The sequence below is a fragment of the Osmerus eperlanus genome, chromosome 8 (genome assembly GCF_963692335.1).
Source record: "Osmerus eperlanus chromosome 8, fOsmEpe2.1, whole genome shotgun sequence".
NCBI lineage: Eukaryota > Metazoa > Chordata > Actinopteri > Osmeriformes > Osmeridae > Osmerus > Osmerus eperlanus.
The window spans coordinates 13,687,749-13,708,755 of NC_085025.1; the positions used below are offsets into that span (position 1 = coordinate 13,687,749).

The 21,007-nt window shown below is 48.1% G+C and overlaps 1 protein-coding gene across 1 annotated transcript in view; it reads right to left on the minus strand.

Annotated features, from left to right (window-relative positions):
• The window catches only part of slc35f1 (solute carrier family 35 member F1), a 31,202-nt gene extending 12,907 nt beyond the window's left edge, over nucleotides 1-18,295 (minus strand). The window contains exons 1-5 of the mRNA XM_062467618.1: nucleotides 17,856-18,295; nucleotides 7,002-7,177; nucleotides 3,331-3,458; nucleotides 1,069-1,228; nucleotides 448-604 (exon numbers count right to left, since the gene is read on the minus strand). Of these exons, the coding sequence (XP_062323602.1) occupies nucleotides 448-604; nucleotides 1,069-1,228; nucleotides 3,331-3,458; nucleotides 7,002-7,177; nucleotides 17,856-17,965 (731 nt within the window). The 5' untranslated portion in view covers nucleotides 17,966-18,295. The remainder of the gene's footprint in view (nucleotides 1-447; nucleotides 605-1,068; nucleotides 1,229-3,330; nucleotides 3,459-7,001; nucleotides 7,178-17,855) is intronic.
• Nucleotides 18,296-21,007: the final 2,712 nt, after the last annotated feature.

The following is a 21,007-nucleotide window of genomic DNA, read 5'->3' on the forward strand; positions in this document are numbered from 1 at the left end:
TGAGCATCTGTGCCGCTCGGCAGTGCCGGTGTGTTGCCACGGTTACCGCCTCATCAGTGGTCCTGTGTCTAAAAGAACATCGGTGTTCAGAAACAGAGGGAGACAGAAACGGAGGGAGAAAGGGATGGATGAGGAGAGAGGGGGACGGAAAGGGAGAGAGGGGGGCGAGATGGAAAAGGAGAGAGGGAGAGAGCAGTAGCGAGGGAGCACTGATAAAGTAGAGGGGAAATGGAGATGGGGGGATGAGGAGAGGGCCGATGAGGGAGAGGCAGGGAGACGGAAATGGAGAGAGACGGATGTGGAGGGAGAGAGGGAAACTGAGGGTTTTCCCGCTAGAGGTATGGCAAGGGAGAAAAATGGACGTTTGGGAGAGTCACACACGCACATACTCACACACTTTCACACACACACACACACTCACACACTGGCACAAAAACACACACTCACAGCTGAATGCCGCTGAAGAAGGACCCGAACAGCCCCATCATGCCCAGGAACTCCACCCTGCTGAGGTTCTTGACGATGAACTCCTCACACACGTTGGAAATGCCGTAGAGGGTGGCCCCTCCCAAGACAAGCAGGTCCCCCATCAGCTTCTGCTCTCCTGGAGGCGGGGGGGGGGGGGGGGTACAAACCAAACCAATTACACGCAGTACATCAATTACTCTGTCGTCTCTGAAAGTAAATGAGGTGAGTTTGATTCGTGTCACCGTGCGTGACCTTATTTACAATGACTGTTGGAGCCATGGCTCCAGCAGGGGAAGGTCGTGATAACAAACACACGTGACCATCCTCTAGACACACCGCTGAGACAGCGATGCCACAGAACAAACTATCTATTCCATGGTACAACACAGGTCATGTAGTAATGGCTCTCCCAGCACTCCACAGAGACCCTCTGTGCCTTCACCGAAAGCAGGAGTAACCAGGAGGGGGAGGGGTGTGTGTGGCGGGGTGGGGTGCTATGTTACATGTCATTTAAAGTAGTAAAAAAAAAATCCATATGGAATGTTTTATTTATATCTGAACAGAAAATCAATGTGTGTGTGTGTGTGTTTTCGTACTCACCCAGGCCCTGCTGGCGTCCCACCAGTACGTCCGCCCCCACCATGCAGCCCATGCCCAGCAGACACACCCCCACGCCCACGAAGTGGACCGCCTTATACCTGACCAGCAGGAAGAACCAGGACAGCAGCAGCACTACAGGGATGACGAAACAGTCCAGCAGCTGCACACACACACAAGCATACAGTACACACACACACACACACACATAGAGTACACACACACAAGCATACAGTACACACACACACACACACATAGAGTACACACACACAAGCATACAGTACACACACACACACACACACATAGAGTACACACACACAAGCATACAGTACACACACACACACACACATAGAGTACACACACACAAGCATACAGTACACACACACACACACACATAGAGTACACACACACAAGCATACAGTACACACACACACACATAGAGTACACACACACAAGCATACAGTACACACACACACACACACATAGAGTACACACACACAAGCATACAGTACACACACACACACACACATAGAGTACACACACACAAGCATACAGTACACACACACACACATAGAGTACACACACACAAGCATACAGTACACACACACACACACACATAGAGTACACACACACAAGCATACAGTACACACACACACACACATAGAGTACACACACACAAGCATACAGTACACACACACACACACACACACACATAGAGTACACACACAAGCATACAGTACACACACACACACACACACACACACATAGAGTACACACACACAAGCATACAGTACACACACACACACACACATAGAGTACACACACACAAGCATACAGTACACCCACACACACACATAGAGTACACACACACAAGCATACAGTACACACACATACACATAGAGTACACACACACACACATAGAGTACACACACACACAAGCATACAGTACACACACACACACATAGAGTACACACACACACAAGCATACAGTACACACACATACACATAGAGTACACACACACAAGCATACAGTACACACACACACACATAGAGTACACACACACACAAGCATACAGTACACACACACACACATAGAGTACACACACAATCATACAGTACACACACACACATACATCACACACACACATTACATAAACACACACACACAGCACATAGACACACACACAAACCCAGTACACACACACACAGACGCACTCATACTCAAACACATACAGACATTCATACAGACACACAGTAGAGAATCATTAAACAGCCGAGAGAGGACGACTCTGGCAGGAAACTGACAATGTTTTAGAATGAATTCATGAGCGACCAACAACGTGACCTGGGTGCTGATATCTCCTGTCAGCAGATAAACCCGGCAGATACACTGCCAACACACTGGAGATAGAGAGGACATCAGCTCATTCGCTTTTGAAGGGGCCCTCGCGTTCTGTAGAAAACCCAATCTTCCATGAACCTCAACACGAACCTAACCTCCATCAGTGAGTAAACAAGCTGCAGTTCGAAGTTAATTGATAACATCTATTACGTACTTCAGCATAGATGAGGCTCTACAAAACATGTGACTAGATACGTCTGTCTGCAAATCCTCTGTTTCACAGCTAGGAGTCTTTTCTTGTCGCACCTTCACACTATCCACACTGATCCCTATCTAAACAGACACCTCCCAAATCCCTCAGGTCTGCACTAATGTAGTGCAGTATAGTGGAGTGGTGTAGGTCCCAGGCAAGTATTTGGGACCGGGCTGTTAGTCAACCATGAGCCAACTGATCTTTGGTATGGAATGGGGCCAGTGAGCCTAACCATCCAGAACCCACCAATCATCCGCCACTAATGGGCAACGTTTATAGCAGAGCCATAAATGGATGTTCCTTCCATGAATATTAATGAGGCATTGTTTGACCTCATTAGGAGTTGACATCAAAACTTTTGTGGGCGAGAGAGACAGGGAAAGGGAGGGAGAGGACAGGGAGAGCATGACAAAGAGAGAGAGAGAGAGAGAGAGAGAGAGAGAGAGAGAGAGAGAGAGAGAGAGAGAGAGAGAGGGTGGGTGGGCGACAGAAAAGAGAAACAGGGGGCAATCAAAGAAAATAGAGGCGTGTCTATAATTAGAGGAGACAAGGGAGGTTTTAACACCGAATAACTAAACACATCCGCCCAACGTCCAATGAGACAGCAGATCCAAACCACCATCTGCTCTTGTTAACACAGGACCACTGGACCCAGCGCTCCCAGACTGACCTGTACACTGGTCAGAGTGGTGTACTGGTAGGCCTTGATGACCAGGTAGTTGGCCTCAATGTCGACCAGTCCCAGTAACATGTACTTCCACCACCTCCTCTTCAGAATGGCCAGCAGGTTCTCCTCACCTGGAACACACACACGAGATGCAGGCAAGCACCCACGAATGCCCCCACACATCCACATCCACACACACACACACTCACACAAAAGGACATGAGAGTGGGTGGCTGTAACAGACATTGTAAGTACCCTCTAATCTTCTGTGCACAACACGAAACTGAAAACAGAAAACAAAATAATGCCACAAGAACAGGAACAACAACAAATTGTGTTCATGGGGGTAAGGAGACCAGATAGGCCATTACCATGGCAACATGAATAGACAGACAATGGCCTCCAAAACAACAAAATGTGGGAGCATTGACGGACTCCCAAAGGATTATGGGAAGAAGGCACAAGAGTCAGTCTTCAGAGAACCGTGAGTTTGTTTTGGTTGTTTGTGCCTCCAGAGAAGATGCCCTGGAGCCTAACCCGGGTCCCTTCACTAGGGCGGGAAGAGACTGTGCTGCACCAAGGTGCTCCAGGCAGGCAGAGGTGCACTTGATATAAACCACATGGAGTGATTCCAAGCTGTGGGAGCAGATCTTCTCCCCTGGGTGAGGTTCGTTTTCTGCTCCAGTAGAGGCTGGCCATCTCAGGCAGAGAGTCTCAGCCAGCAGCCCAGCTAACAGTGAGGGGACAGCTAGGGACAGAGCTGGCCAGCCAGCTGAAGCCCCAGATCCACCTAACTGGCCTCTGAAAACCTGCCAAGCTCACTGGCTGACTCTGGGTGTGTGTGTGTGTAACAGTAAGCCAATCACCAGTGAAAGCTGCTGGCCAAATATTCTGATGACGTTGGCAGGACATGCGCTACACTCACACACACTCTCCCTTTCTCTCTTTCTCTTTCTTACACACACACACACAAACACACACACACAGGGGAATGATGGACTATAGCTGCTTTACTGGTACTGTTATAGAAGCCAACCCCCCCCCCCTCTCCTTCCCTCTCTTTCACTCTGCCACTAATTGGGATGCTTCTAAATCCATTCCAATTTCCAGACCCTGCCTCTTACTCTGCCAAGCATGTAAGGGAGCACTTTCTCTCTCTCTCTCTCTCTCTTTTCTTTTCATTTCTCCCTCTCTCACTCTCTCCCTTACAGACAAAGCCAGTCAGTTAGAGACCGGTTCATAATTTGTCATAATTTGTCTGTCTGTCTGTCTGTCTGTCTGTCTGTCTGCTTTCCTGTCCGTCTCTTCGGGGTGAGTGGAGGTGTCATGGCTGATCTATGGTTATGCACACGTCCATGTGGACCTGTGTAAATACATACTCAATCATAGTTGAACAGAGACAGGTAGGCATGGAGGGGGTCCCGGCAAACACACACAGTCACACGCACAAACACGTACACACTTAAATACACACGCACACACACATTTCTCTCAGCCCCTCCAACCATAAAATAGACAGGCTTTATTACATTATTGATTATCTGCCTGCGGGGACAGGGGGCTGAAGGATACTGGAGGAGAATATTCAGGAACTGTCCCTCGAGACAACCCCCTCTCCTCTTACCTCTCGTCTTATTCCCTCTCCTGTAACACACCCACACACGGTCAACAACCACCTACACACACACGCATGCACACACGCACACATAAAAACACCTCATCAGGTCTTGCCAACTGTCCTAGTGATTTAAGCCATTATAGAACGTCACTTACTGCCTCAACTTGGCAAACCCAGCCTTCCTTGGCAAACCCAGCCACCCAGCCACCCAGCCAGGGAGGCTAGGTGGCTGACTGGCTGTTTGGCTAGGTGGCTAACTGGCTGACTAAATGGTTGGTTAGTTGGTTTACTGGCTGGTTGGCTAGGTGGCTGACTGAATGGTTGGTTGACAGGTTGGCTGGGTGGTTAGGTGGCTGACTGGCTTGGTGGCTGGCTTGACAGAGGATAAGAATGCTGCCATGTTCACGTCTCCCTGTGTGAATCCCACAACAATGGTTGGCTTCTGTCATTCCATATGCTTGGCAAGAAAGAGAGAAGGAGAGAGAGAGAGAGAGAGAGAGAGAGAGAGAGAGAGAGAGAGAGAGAGAGAGAGAGAGAGAGAGAGAGAGAGAGAGAGAGAGAGAGAGAGAAAGAAAGAAAGAAAGAAAGAAAGAGAGAGAGAGCAGTGCCTACCCTCACTTGGTTTAGATCCACACAGCAGCAGATAGGAAACACACTGGGAGACAGGAGGGTGCTGTAAATATGCCGCTTTGTCTAGTGTGTGTGTGTGTGTGTGTGTGTGTACCAGTGTACACACCCTTAAAACCCACACCAGCGGGAAGAATACATAACATACACACATTTGTGTGTCTGTAGGAGAAAGATGGAGGAGAGATGAGGGAAGGACAGGGAAGAGGAGAGGAGAAAGGGAGTGATGGAAATCGAAAGTGGGAGGAGAAGGATGGATCCCTCGGAGGAGTGCCAACCCCTCTCTCCTCTTTTTCTGACCCCAATTCAGCAGGGCACTCGTCTAAATCCAATAAGGGGGAGGTCGGGACGTCCTGTTGAGTACCCTCCAGGGGTGTAATGTGTGTGTGTGTGTGTGTGTGTGTGTGGGGGGGGGATACCGGATTGTAAAGAGCTGAAATGAGAGCTTAGTTCCAACACCAACCTCTAGCCCCTTAGCCTGTACATCTACTACCTGTTCCAACACTAACTCTAGACTCTTAACTTGCATAGCTTAGCCTGCTGTTATTGCACAGCAATAAGAAGAAGTTATTATTGAAACGCGAAAATGGATATTGTGAAGCATAATCAGCATTTTAACGTTTTTCTCACCCTGTTCAGTCAGTAACTAGTCCTTTGTTTTAAATTTGGAACAGATCGGCTGCAATTATGTCCGGTTAAGTCTGGAGCCAGGTACACAAAAGCATAACCGCACTACATACAATTCTCAAGGACCATTTTAGGCTTGTGAAACCTAAAACCTGAACTAGAGGTTGGAATGATCCCAAAGCATCCTACAGAAAATACAGTTAAAGACCATTTATCTCTAGTCTCTTCCCCCCCCGTCTCTCTCTCTCTCTCTCTCTCTCTCTCTCTCTCTCTCTCTCTCTCTCTCTCTCTCTCTCTCTCTCTCTCTCTCTCTCTCTCTCTCTCTCTCTCTCCCTCCCTCCCTCCCTCCCTCCCTCCCTCCCTCCCTCTCTCCCTCCCTCTCTCCCTTTTTCCCCATTTGGAACCTTCCCTCAGACACAAGGGTGTCGACAAAACTAGTTTGCGTTGCCAAGGTGACAATCAGGTGAGTGGACAGCTATCTCCGGCCGCATAAATCTGTCATGAGAACAAAAAACGAGCGTAGCTCCTTAGAAGTCACCTCTGCATCATAGTCGGTGAGTCAGGAGCCAACTCTGCTTTAGCTCCAACTCCAGAGTCTTAGAACTATATCGGTCCATTCGCCCCTTCCAATGAGTCTATTTGTATTTGTATATGTTTGGATGGTGAATCAGCTCCAAGTGGTGAGCAATAACAAACAGCATGAATAACAACAGCAGCCTACACACACATACTGTCTTCCTTTGAGCGTGTGTGTCTGTGTGTGTGTGTGTGTGTGTGTGTGTGTGTGTGTGTGTGCTCTTACCTTGCCTGACAGCCAGTGTGGTGGTGTAGACGAGGAAGAGGAGGATGTAGCAGAGAAAGCTCTGGAACACGGGTGTGTTGGCATGGTAATCCTGAGCCAGGTACTTGCTGCTCAGACCTATGCCACATATGAGGAGAGAGAGCACCTGACCCAGCGCCAGGGTCACCACCAGCTCCCTGGGGGGATGGGGGGGGAGAGGGGGAGGGTAAAGGGGAGGGGAGGGGGGGGAGAGAGGAGAAGAGGGAAGAGAGGGATAGAGTTAGATGGGGAGGAGGGAGAAGGGAGGAGAGAGGATGAGAAGGGGAGAGATCAATAGGGAAGGAGAGAGAGGGGAAGAGAGAGAGGGCAGTACAGTGAGTACATATGTTGAGGCTTCAAGGAGAAGCCACATCAACACAGGTCTGTTTCTTTGTGTGTGTGTGTGTGTGTGTGTGTGTGTGTGTGTGTGTGTGTGTCATGGAACAGTGTGCGACAGGACGAACAGCCACAGTCCTCTCCTATCTTCTCCCCTTCTCTCCACCCCCCCCCCCCTCCTATCAATGCCTCAGTAATGACTTTCTCCATCTCATCAGTCTCCACGACAACACTGTAGTGATGAGCAATTCTCAGATAACAAGTAACTGATGGGAAAGCAGTTAAACACACACACACAGACACACACACGTCCTGTGGCTGCAGTAGATTGTTTGTGTCTTGACATGTTTAATTACAGGTGGCTTCAGCTTGGCTGGATGGAGCTTTGGGTAAAGCCTATAATCCCTCTCCCCACATCAAAACAGTAAAAACATACGGGAAAACTCTCCTCCCATACATAATTAATGACTGTCTCATTGGTCCAGCTTCAATATCACATTGTCTTTTTAGTCCTCTGCTACAGTGGAGCTGTAATATGTGAGTCCAATCCTAACCCTGGATCTGGACTAGACCTGGACTAGACATGGATCTGGACTAGACCTGGACTAGACATGGATCTGGACTAGACCTGGACTAGACATGGATCTGGACTAGATCTGGACTTGACCTACACCAGGCTTGGATCTGAACCTAGACATGGACTAGCCCTAGACTTGTCCTGTATCCGGTGCTTTATCAACTCTCTTTAATTAACTTCAGTTAATTAGGCTTCATTTACTCCCAGGAGAAACAACAGAAGTGATGGATGGAATGTGGTTCGTTGGTAGTCCCTGGGGAAGGCAAAGGGGACACTACACAAAGACATGAACACATTCTACAACGCTCTGTCCCACTGTGATCCCAATGGCCTTCTGCATGCATCACAATACACAGTCGCTCTGTGTGTTCTGGAAACTGCAATAGCAGCTCATTATTCTACTGTTAGCTTCACTTAAATGAGCAGTTACACACACACACACACACAAACACTATTCGAAACCCCACACACGTCCAGGTACTCTGACGAGCTCCCCTGTGGAGTAGAACAAATAACAACACCAGGATAATAAAGAATGATTAGCCCAGTTTTCTATCCACTGCAGCGCCTACAGAGCAAGTACACTTTACCAGGTAGTCCCTGAGGGAAATCGAGCCAACATCTCTGTTGAGGAAAAAAACTAACACCATGCATAAACCAAACTCAACCTACACGACTAGCCATATTAAATAATGCAGTATTAATGTGATAGGCAGTGGCAGTCGCAACATGTATACATGTTGGCTGAGGTCAGATAGACCCGTACTTCCTATGTACTATCGAAACATAGTGTTCATGGTTGCACCAAGAGGCATGAATTAGCATTTAGATGAAAACCAATGTACTGCCTCTCAGCCAATTACAGGGCAGATTGAATCTGTGAATATGTATGTTTCTCTTTTTTTCTTCAACCAGGACTTATGGCTTCAGGTTATACTAACTGAAGACCTCTACTGATCAAACTCAAAATATGAGGAGAGACTTTCCTTTCCTCATAAATATATTTAGCTCTTTCCTCCCTCTCTCTATCTCTCTCTTTTACTTCGCTCCATCTAACATCCCCCCCCTTCCCCTCTCTTTGCATTCCACTCTGACTAGAAGCCTGTAGCCCTCAGGTATATACCATCCTGTTGAATTAACCTTGACAAAATAAACCCCTTCTCAGCCTTTTAGCATCTCAGCCTCCCACCCTGCCTCATATCTGCTCTCTCAGCCTCTCAGCCCCTCAGCCTCTCTCAGCCTCCCAGCCTATTTCTCACCCAGCTCCCACCCTCCCCTCCCTCTCAGCATCCAACCACTGGGCCAGTTCCCCTCCTCGCCTGCCGGCCTTATACTCTCCCAGCCTCTCAGCCTCCCTTTCTCCCAGCCTCCCTCTTTCACAGCCTCTCAGCATCCCTCTTTCTCAGCCTCTCAGCCTCCCTTTCCCCCAGCCTCCCTCTTTCCCAGCCTCTCAGCATCCCTCTCTCTCAGCCTCTCTGACTCCCAGCCTCCCTCTTTCTCAGCCTCTCAGCCTCCCTCTCTCTCAGCCTCCCTCTTTCCCAGCCTCTCAGCCTCCCTCTCTCTCAGCCTTTCAGCCTCCCCCTCTCCCGGCCTCCCTTACTCTCAGTCTTCCACTCCAGAATAAAGACAGTGATAATCGAGTAAGGATAAGGATGAGAGAGGTCTTCTCATCTCAAGGACAAAGGGAAAGGATGAGGGCCGTAGAGCCTGGGATGGAGGGATGGCGGGATAGAGAGATGGATAGAGGTAGACAGCTCTAATTAGCCCGAATGTGAGCGTGAGGGATAGAGGAAACGACAAAGGCCTAGAGAGGACACACTTCATCTGGAGAGTTAAAGTCTCCCATCCTCCATTCCTCCCTCCCTCTCTCCCTTCCTCTCTCCCTTCCTCTCTCTCTTCCTCTATTCCTGTCCCTGTTTCCATCTCTCCTACCCTCTTTTCCCTCTCAGAGACCAAACCCCATTCGACGCACAAATTGACAAATGACACATCACTTCCAGATGAGACAAGCCTATTAGTTTATTCCACCTTAACACAGAGCAGACCAGACCAGTAATCTATTCCACTTCAATACAGATCTGACCAGTCTGGCACAGTCTGGACACATAACTACTCTTCTGACCTCCAGGAGTACATACACATCAGGGCTGATCTCACTGCTGAGAGAGTGGAAGAGAGACGGAGAGAAGGAGAGGGAGAGAGAGAGAAGGAAAGAGAGAGAGAGAGAGAGAGAGACAGGCACCCAGGCTTGCTGCACAGAATACAAAGAGCCTCCTCAGCACTGGAGAGAGGGGGGGGGGGGCAGAGAGAAACATAGAGGGGGGGGGGGCAGAGAGAGAGAGAGAGAGAGGAAAAAAAGGAGGGAGAGAGAGAGAGCGAGTGGCAAAAAGAGGAAAAGAGAGGAACAGTGTGGGGGGTATGAAGGATGGAAGGCAGAAACACAGCTCATGATGGGGCCTGACAGCCACCAGCCATTTGAGAGAGGGACAAGGATGGAAGGATGGAGGGATGGAGGGATGGAGGGATGGGGGAGACTGGGATGGAGGGATAGAGGGATGGACAGACAGACACATCAGTATACTCTGTATCGGGTATGCTTGTGACGTGACTAATAAAGGAAAAAAGCAGAAGCTGTTAGCCAATCAATTTCACTTTTCATGGCTATTAGTCCAATCATCTGTTCTAATCTCCCATGGGGAATGCATGTATAATCGCACACACGCACGCACACACACACACACACACACACACACACACACAGGGGATAGTTGCCACTATTATAATCACAATCAGTGTTTGTTAATGTCCCTCCCTGCCTGCGCTCCCACCCACACATAGACCAATGATATGATCTCGATCTCCCCTGTTCATGAATAATTCATGTCCCCCCCAGTGTAATAAATGCCAGTCAGGCAACAGACCTCCTGATGAGGGAGGAGTCGCATTGTAGTGACACAAGTGTCAGACAGTTACACAGCTACTCAGTTACAGTTCCATCTAGTTTACATAGGTAGGTGGAAATCTACTGGTCAATGATATGGTGTTTAGCATCTAAGAGAACCCCAGGGTTTACTTGTCAGAGATTTAATGTGATAAGAAAGCCTAGGGTCTCTCTCTCTATCCCTGGCAGTGTATTTCGTGCTCCATCACAGAGAGACAAGCACCATCTTTGCCTGAGAGGCAGGAGGATGACGCTCTGACACCCTCGCGCACGCCATGCTCCTCTCCCTTCCGCCTCCCCCCTTCTCGTACACCCCCTCTCTTCCTCCCCCTCCCCTGCTCTCCTCCCCTCTCCTCCTCTTTCCTCCTCCCCTGCTCTTTTACCTCCCCTCCCCTCCTCCTCCTCTGCTCTCCTCCCTCCCCTCGCCTCCCATTTTCTCTCAATGTGTTTCTTTTCTCCTGTTATGCTCTCCCACACATTTGTGTGTGTGTGTGTGTGTGTGTGTGTGTGACTTGAGAAGGAGAGAAAGAGCGTGTGTGATGGCCCGAGTGTACTGATTGACCCCCCTGGGTCGCTTAGCTCCCATCCAGAAGCTTCAAACACAAAAGGCAACCAAGAACAAAAGACGCCAAAGCTAAAGCCAAGATTGAGGGGGAATCAATAGGCCTTGATAGCACAATGTAGGGATTCAAACTGCATTACCAACATTCCAACAATACACAAGCACACACCTTACATCCATCACTCTACACTAGGGGTGTAACAATATATTGTGGAACAATATATCGCAATACAAAATGTTGACAATATGTATCGTAGAGTTATGGCAATGTTTTTACAATATGACGTCCGTTTGATCCTATTGGTTGAGCTACCAGCACGCGACCTACTCTGCACCTGCGTCATGCGTGCATTCATTGCATTCCCAGAAAATCACTTGATCTGAGTTAACTAAATTGTATGTACAACAAAGAAAATTATTGAAAATGTTTAATGTTTTGGAAATGAATCTGTTAATTGAATTTCAGTTTCATTTAAAATGTTGTTAAAAATATTGTGATACGTATTGTATCGTACACCCAGTATCGTGATACGTATTGTATCATGAGCTGAGTGTATCGTTACACCCCTACTCTACACTACAATTGCCATCTATAGTAACGATGGAAGACGATCTCTCTATCTCTGATACTATATTTTCTATATGCTCTGATACTATATACTTTATTTAGATTATAACAAAGCAACACAAGTATTCCATGCAAATAGTCGCTGTCCAAGCTGGAGGAAGATTAATGACTCACAATCAAAGATATGCAGACGCGGAGATCCAGGGTTAGAAGTCCAACAAAAACAGCATTTATTATGCATTAGCGTTCAGCAAAAATATTCTCTGTGGCTTTTCACGGAACAACATATATAGATCCCGAATACTGCCATTATTATGCAATAGTTTGTGGTTGTTTGTCTGGTTTGTGTCTGCTACCCCGTCTTACTAGGATTCTAACAGGTGCCACCAGCACCTCTTATTCCCTGTAATTACACAGGCACCTCCTGTGGGAGGCGGACATTAACATTCAGACATAAACTTCCACAAACTATAGCGTTCCATAATTATTGCTTTTCTCTTTATACACTTTCTTTTTTTTCTCAGACTTATTAATCAATGCAAAGTTAATAGTGTCTCCAACAGATACTAGACAGACAGACAGACAGACAGTCCAGACCCAGTCTTAAACCCATCCCCAGCATACCCAGTCCCAGACCAGGTTCTAAACCCAGTCCCAGACCAGGTTCTAAACCCAGCCCCAGCCCCCCAGGCCCTGAGGCTGTCTAAGTCCCCCTCTGTTCGTCTGCACCCCTCTAGCCCCCACCCCCAAATCTTCTGGACAGAGCTGGAGTGTTACAGAGTGATGTCATGCAGCACACACAGAACCCCTCTGTGTCGTTCACTTCCTCTTCCTGCATTCATGACCCCTGAGAGACTACTGTGCAGCGCACACACACACACTTTCACTTACACTCTCACATGCCTATTGACTAGGTCGACATGAACAAGTTCCTTATTGAGACAGAAAGACAGTAGATAATGCTGTTCTCTCTTTTCTTCCTCAACTCGCCATTCTCTCTGTTCTTCTGTAGTTTTCCTTAGAATTTCTCCTTTTGTATCCTAATTGTTCATCCTCCCACATTCATCTGTGAGTGTGTATCTGGGTCTGTGTCTATGTTATACAGTTATATCTAACATTTCCACAGGTCCTCTGTAGCTGGTGTGTAAGTATGGTGTGTGGTGTGTGGGGAGTCAGGTGGCTGAGCGGTTAGGGAATTGGTCTCGTAATCAGAAGGTTGCTGATTCGATTCCAGGCCGTGCCAAATGACGTTGTGTCCTTGGGCAAGGCTTCACCCTACTTGCCTCGGGGGAATGTCCCTGTACTTACTGTAAGTCGCTCTGGAGAAGAGCGTCTGCTAAATGACTAAATGTAAATGTAAATGTGTGTGTGCATGCACGTGTCTACTACTATGGTGGTTCCATAGAGAGAGGAAGGAATGAAGTCTCTGCAGGGATGCCCTACTTCCCTAACCCTAGCCTCATTAGCAGGTTAGCATGGCTCTGGAGAACAGAAGGCCAGCAGCAGGCTAACAGTTGGCCCATGAGCAGAGAATTACCATACAATTTAAAGCTAGCGCCCTAGTGCCACGTTAGCTAATTAGCTACATCTAACCACTACAGGGAGTCCCTCGTCTGCTCCCCTCGCCCCCACACCTCCCTCTCCAGAGGCGGACTGAGAACTGGACTGAGCCTGCTACACTCTGGGGTCCTTGGGGAGGCCTGGGTGTACGTAGCTGTCTGAGGAATTGCCTGTTTGCCCTGCCCCTGCATGCCAGGCCAGATGTCCTTCCTCAACCACGTTTCTGGTCTGTCTTTTCGACTCGCTGACTGGCATGGAAACGATATTGGGGGAGGAAGGGGAGGATGAAAGGGAGAACAGGAGACAAGGAGGTCGGGGAGTTGGAGAAGGCAGAGGGGGGAAAGGAGGAGGAGAGATGGAAAGCACGAGAGACAGAGGAGATGAGAAAGGAGAAGAAAAGAGGAGAAAAAGGATGAGCAGGCACATAAAACCGTGCTAGACTCCTGTTTTCTGAGAGTCGAATCCCAGCATGCATTGCCAGACAGTGGTGGATCAGGGAGACCTTTCAATTAACCCCTAAGCATTGCTAACTCCTTCTCTACACCTCCCCCATCTTTTCTTCTCCTCTCACCACCTCTTTTCTCTTCCTTCTCCCTCTCCAGCTATCTCTTCTCGGACTCTCTTCCATCCCACTCTCTCTCTCTCTCTCTCTCTCTCTCTCTCTCTCTCTCTCTCTCTCTCTCTCTCTCTCTCTCTCTCTCTCTCTCTCTCTCTCTCTCTCCTCTCCTCCTTACTACGTCACTCTTTTTTTCTCTGCTAATTCTCTCCTTCTCCCTCCCCCGTTCCTCATTCTTTCTCCCTCTCTCTTTCTCCCTCTCTCCTTCTACCTCTTTCCTTCTCCTTCTCTCTTAGTCAGGTTATGAGGAGCTTCCAGCATAGAGTACACTGGGGAGCACTGTCACTTTAGAATACCAGGTAGGGCAGTCAACTCAAAAACCCATTTAATTTCATTCCTCTCTCTCTCACACACACCTTCCTATCCTCCCTGCCCTACTCTCTCTCTCTCTCTCTCTCTCTCTCTGTCTGGCTCTCTCTCTCACACACACAGGCTCCTTCTCTTCCTGCCCTTTCTGTCACCCTCCTTCCAATCCTTCTGTCACTCTCTCACTCAGTCTCTCGTTCAACCTCCCTCTCTCTACCACCCCTTCCCCCTCTGTCTCTAACCTGCCGGTAGCATGCTGTGGTGTGTCAGATGTAGAAAGCAACACAAGGAAAACAACCGGTGCCTCATTCATCCAATAAAGACACCACCTCTACAGCAGCAGCAGAGTCAGCTATCTGCCATCGACCAATGAAACTTTAAAACCACTCACATCCAGCCTCTACATTCCGAAAAGGTTTTTTAATGACAGTTTGCAAAACGGGGCTCTGTTTTATAGCTCAAATACAGAATATGTCAGTTATAGTGTGTGAATGACTGCTGAATTTCCAGAGCCTGGCCATTTCATAAAGAAACTTGTCTACCCTGTACCGACTAACTGGGTTTAGCTCTGTTCCAGTCCATAGAGACATTCTATACATCCATTATCTCTGGTCCAGTCTATAGAATTACACTCTGGTAATCTCTGGTCCAGTCTACAGAATTACACTCCGGTAATCTCTGGTCCAGTCTATAGACACTTTGGTATTTTCAGGTCAATAAAACTACACTCTGGGAATCTCTGGTCCAGAACTACACTCAACATTCAGAGTATATTTTAGTGGTTCAGAATCCTTTTACCCAGAGGCCTCAGCTGCAGAGTGCACAGTCATGCTGGCACAGGAAGAAGGAACAACGCTGCGCTGTGAGACAGGAAGTCAGTGCTGGCTGAAGTTTGAATGGCCCAAAGAGGTTGGAAGGGCCTGATGCCCTACAACAATCCTCCACCAGCCCTCCCTTGGTCAGACACCCCCCCCCCCCCCCCCCCCAACCCCCACATGCCAGCTAGTCGAGGTTGCCAAGCATCCGCCTGGGATCCCCCACTGGAACTGTTCAGTCACACTCTGGGCCTTGTCCTCTTCCACAGTCTGATCCCTCTCTCTCCTATTCTCCCTCCCTCCCGTCCTCCCGTCTCCTCATCCTCCTCCTCTCGTTTCATCTTCTACCTCTTCTCGTTTTTCTCTGGTGTCCTCACCCGTCACTTCCTTGTAAACGTTCGTCCTCTCTCAACTCATCTCTTTGGATGTTTTCCGTTTTCACTCCTCCACCTCCTCTTTTTTCATCTCAACATTCCTATTCTCGAGCCTCAACCATGACTCAAATATGTGTGTCCGGAAATGTTATAGACCACATATAAGATATATCTTATATGTGGTCTATAACATTTCCGGATATATATATATATACACTCCCTGTATATATAATATACAGGGAGTCAGGTAGCTGAGCGGTTAGGGAGTCGGGCTAGTAATCTGAAGGTTACCGGTTCGATTCCCGGCTCTGCCAAATGACGTTGTGTCCTTGGGCAAGGCACTTCACCCTACTTGCCTCGGGGGAATGTCCCTGTACCACTGTAAGTCGCTCTGGATAAGAGCGTCTGCTAAATGACTAAATGTAAATGTAATATTTGATGACTAGGTGGTTGAAATAATGGGTCTTATTCAGATATAGACAATGCTGTCTTTGGGAGCTGTGTACCCAAGGGTCAAATACAAAGAAAACACAGCGACACATGCTGAAGCAGACGGACTGTTTCTGTGACAGATGGACTGTACCTCACACATTGTTCAGAAAAACCTCCTCAGATCTGCAAAGCTGTGAAGTCAGCACAATGTGGCAACACTAATATCAATATTTATATGGGCAGGTTCCTCAAGTGTTATTCTCCCTCCCTTTTCCCTTTCTCACTCTCTTACTCTCTCTCTCTCCATCTGCCAGTTAAAGCTTTGGGTAAATATGAGCTGAGTACATATCTTACTGTGCATAGCTTTTGGGAACACACTGTCAATCATGGACAACTTCCTTGTGAACCACTGACTACTGCACATTCATTTGTTAACTTAAAAGTTGTGTTTTAGCTCATTTGCATGGCCATCACACTTTTATTGGGGGGTTTTCATTTGTCAACAACATATTTGATATTCCTATGTATAGTGCGTTGATGTGAAATATGAATAGATTCAAGCATCTTTACACTCAAAAATGATTGTTGCGAACCAACAGTTAGTAAACTGTTTCTTCCCTTTCTTTACTCTCCACTCCTCTTTTCCCCTCTCTCCTCTCCTCTTTTCCCCTCTCCTCTCCTCTTTTCCCCTCTCCTCTCCTCTTTTCCCCTCTCCTCTCCTCTCCTTCCTTCTATTCGCTCCTCTCCCTCTGTCTTCTCCTCTCCGTGACAACAATACCCCCTCAGCATCACCATGGGCAACTTGATCTGACTCCACCTCCAGAGACATTGTTCCTGGAGGGAGAGAGAAGTAGCCAGGATGAAAGGAGCGGCAGATGGCAGGGAGAAGCAGGAGCAGGTCGAAGGGGGAGAGGACATAGCGCTAGATGGAGCGATAGGGAGAAAGAGTCCCAACATTAGCGCCACCAGCTGTCAACCAGAAGTGGAGCCTTTCTTCTCTCAGCTGGACCGCAACTGCTCCACATACACACCCGCACGAATACACACACACTCGAACACACATTTCACCGGAGCCCAAATGCAACACAAACCACCGCTTGAATCGTCCAGATGCACACAGATAGCATACACACACACACACACGCACGATAATTGTGGGACACTTGCAGCAGCAGTTTCTGTGGCAAGAATTACTTCACAGTAAATCTGTCTTTTCACGGCAAATTCCGACTGGTCTTCAGGGGCCTGAGAGTGAATGGGTCGCGGTGAAAGATCCCCGGAGGCGCAGGAATGCGACCTCAGACGGACGAGGACACACAGCTTGAGACAAAGGGGCGGGAGGGGCATTGTCGGCTAAAGCAGACCCTGCACTGACATGACATGATGCTGGCCAAGTCAACACAACGCGTTAACCGAATATGACCCCTCATAAGACTCCTTATTCGCGTGCAGTTAAAGTTAACGTATAGCGAACCTAACCAAGACACCACTGTTTCGGTAGATGAATATGACGTTTTTGATAAACGTGCACTGACTTCTAAACTTGGACCGAGAGAGAGGGAGAGAGAGAGAGGGAGAGGGAGAGAGAGAGAGAGACGGAGAGAGAGAGAGAGAGAGAGAGAGAGAGAGAGAGAGAGAGAGAGAGAGGTTTGCAGTCTGGTTAGGTGTCTCAAATGGACCGTCCTTTGTGCTCCCGTTCATGAATATGTATTGAGAGCAATCTCATATTTTTACTACACTATCTCTTACCTGTTCAGTACTTTTCTAATCCTCTGAAGCAGACTCGGCGATGCCGTGACGGTGTCGGGTGGGATTGTCTCAATCGTTGTGACAACATGATTTTGCTGAGCGGGTATCATCTCTGAGCCAGAAATAAAAATCTAACGATCAAAAGCCAGAACCGGGGCGCATTCTGTTCAGTGCGAGGCGGAGGTCTGAGACTACTGTGCTCCACGAGGGCGGCGGGGTCTGATTCTCCGAGCGCGCGATGGATAGACAATCTCAGCATTCCATGGCTCGCGCAGGTGCAGGTGATTGGCAGTATCCCAAAAAGAACCGGTGGGACTCGGAAGCTTGCCTGCGTTCAGCTCTCGGGGGAATCAGACACAGAACACCTGCTTCTGACACGCTAGCAGCGGCTCATCAGTGCGCATCTCCTGGATGCCTGCTTTGGTCTGCCGCGGACGAGCTGAGGGCTCCGGTTTTACTGCTGGTGAAGTAATGTACAGGTCCGCTAGGGGGTGCCTTCAAATCAGTCTGTCTAGTCGGACATCGGACGATGGGTCGTTAATGCTCCACGAGGAATTTTGTCTTGTTGTTCCAAAAGATAAAATTGGCTATTAATGCTGGGTACCTAATGCCAACACTAGATTAAAGCCACAAATTAAAGTATGTCTGTCCTGGATGCCAAGGTGAACCAGCTGGCATCTGGCCCAGCATCAAGGTTTAGGGCGTCCAGAGTATTTTTGTCACACAAACACATCGAATAGGGACACCCACACACACACATACCTACAGTTACAGAGACACACAGCAGTATAGGATTAGAGACACATCCAGGATAAGATCTACATCTGTTTTCTTACAGTAATGGCTGCAGAGTAGTGTGTGTTGCTTTGAGGGTACACAAACCAACACACACACACACATACACACAGGGTTTCCTCAGCAAAGGTAGAGGGGTGTGAGGCACCTGTTTGACCTGCTGACCTGCATACCCCTGACAACAACCACTTAGTAGGATGCAGCTGGGCCAAACTGAACACCTGTAGGATTTTAGACACCGACAAACAATAGCAGCCCCCCCCCCCCCCACACACACACACACACACATTACCAGGTATCTTATTGTGCTTTCTTGTCCTCTTAAAGGTTCACGGTTGTATCTCTCCTTTCTTCCTGTTTCCAGAGAGATGTAATTAGCCAATCAGGAGGAGGTTGACAAGGTGCCGGCAAACATTTTCATGCACCAACACTCCGGCGCCCTTACCTCTCTGGGTTGCCATGGCAACACAGGAGCAAGAGGCAGGGGGGAACCCGACAGGAACAGGAGCTAGCAAGAAGACACACGCATGCACACACACACCACACACACTTGGAGGTGATAATGAGGTTACGCCCTCAGACATCTCCGTGTTCACGGGTCACGTTAACACAAGGTATGTATGTGGGAACCGTCATGGAAAGGGATGCAGTGGAACTGGTATGTTCTTTACATGCATGTTCTGCGTGAGGCTCTGAATATCATCCAATGAATAGGAAAAATTACCATCTTCAATGTAGGGAAACAATTACAGTTGCACACCTGTCTCTTTGTGTGTGTGTGTATGAATTGCGGGAGAAATAGTGGGGAGACAGTCAGAGAGAGCGGGAGAGAGAGGGGGGAGACAGTCAGAGAGAGAGGATGAGCAAATGGATGACAGTTGAGCCCCTGGAGAGGAGCAACCTCTGCGAATCTCCTCTGATGCATGTTTGAGACGGAAGGGAGAAGAGAAGCCGTCAGGGAGGCAGGAGGGTGGAGAGAGATTCAGCCAAGGTGTGTCGGGGAGTGTCTTTGGTTCCTCTGAGTCCCTCTGGATGAAAAGGAAGTGGGAGGAGAGGGGGAGGAGAATAGGAGGAGGAGGTGGGAGGAGAGGGGGAGATAAGGGAAGACAACAACCCTGTAGTGTCTGATCTAAATATAGCCTTGCTCACAGATCAATATCCAGCAGAACTATGGCTCTCGGTAATAAAACCTTCTAGTCATATTCAGTGTCTTGTATCTCTGCTGATGTTACCTGGAATGAGACTAGGGTGGGATTCTATTAAATATAGCCTGCAGGGCAGCAAACTGTGGGGCTGGAACTGGAGCTTGACAGCGAAGGGGCTGGGACTACAGCTGGATATGGAGGACTAAGGGACTAGGTCTGGGGCTAGAGGGTTAAGGGACCAGGGCTGGGGCTAGAGGGTTAAGGGACCAGGGCTGGGGCTAGGGGATTATGGGACTAGGTCTGGGGCTAGAGGGTTAAGAGACCAGGGCTGGGGCTAGAGGGTTAAGGGACCAGGGCTGGGGCTAGAGGGTTAAGGGACCAGGGCTGGGGCTAGAGGGTTAAGGGACTAAAGATGGGGCTGGAGGGCTAAGGGACTAGAGCTAAGGTTGGGGCTGGAGATTGATACATGTGATTCTAACAGAACCATGTGCCTGGCTTTTCTTCAGCCACTCTTCAGGGATATTTAAATCTGGATCGACATGTCATGAATGATTCATGCGAGGCACTAACACATGCTGGTTTTGGGGTCCATTTGTTTCGATCGCATTGATCTGTTACTATTCCTGGAGATAACCTGCTGCGGAGTCTATCTAATGAAACCCAAATGAACACCTTCCTGCCAATACTGTTCTTGTGTATTGTATTTTATGTGAGTGTGGGTGTCAATATGGTATTGGAAGTGTGTCGATCCTTGAAACAAACTAGCTAATTAAAATTAAGTAGAATAATTCAACTTGAAAGGGCTAGTATAAGAAAATGTGAATGTTTTTTTTGGTATTACTACTTGGTTTGGATCTGGGTCTCCCACTTTGGGTTATTTTTCTAATAATGGTGTTTTATAAATACTCTAATATTGAATTGTAAACTAAGAATCTTGTATGAATATTGGAATTATTTCCCACTGTAAGAAGTGTAGGCTGTTTAACTTAGGATATAATAGGTTTAGGATGATGTAGGTGTGGCTGGTTTTATGGCTTCAAGTTACTGTAGGGTTTGCATCAGTGCAAGAATATTGTGTGTTTAACATTGTAGTATTTATATTGGGATAGTGCAAAATATTGTAGGTTTAACATTGTAGTAGCCTATATAAGCCTTTTAATGGTTTTCAATGAGTGTGCCTTCTAAATTCGGGAGTTCCTGTAGGTCTATAAC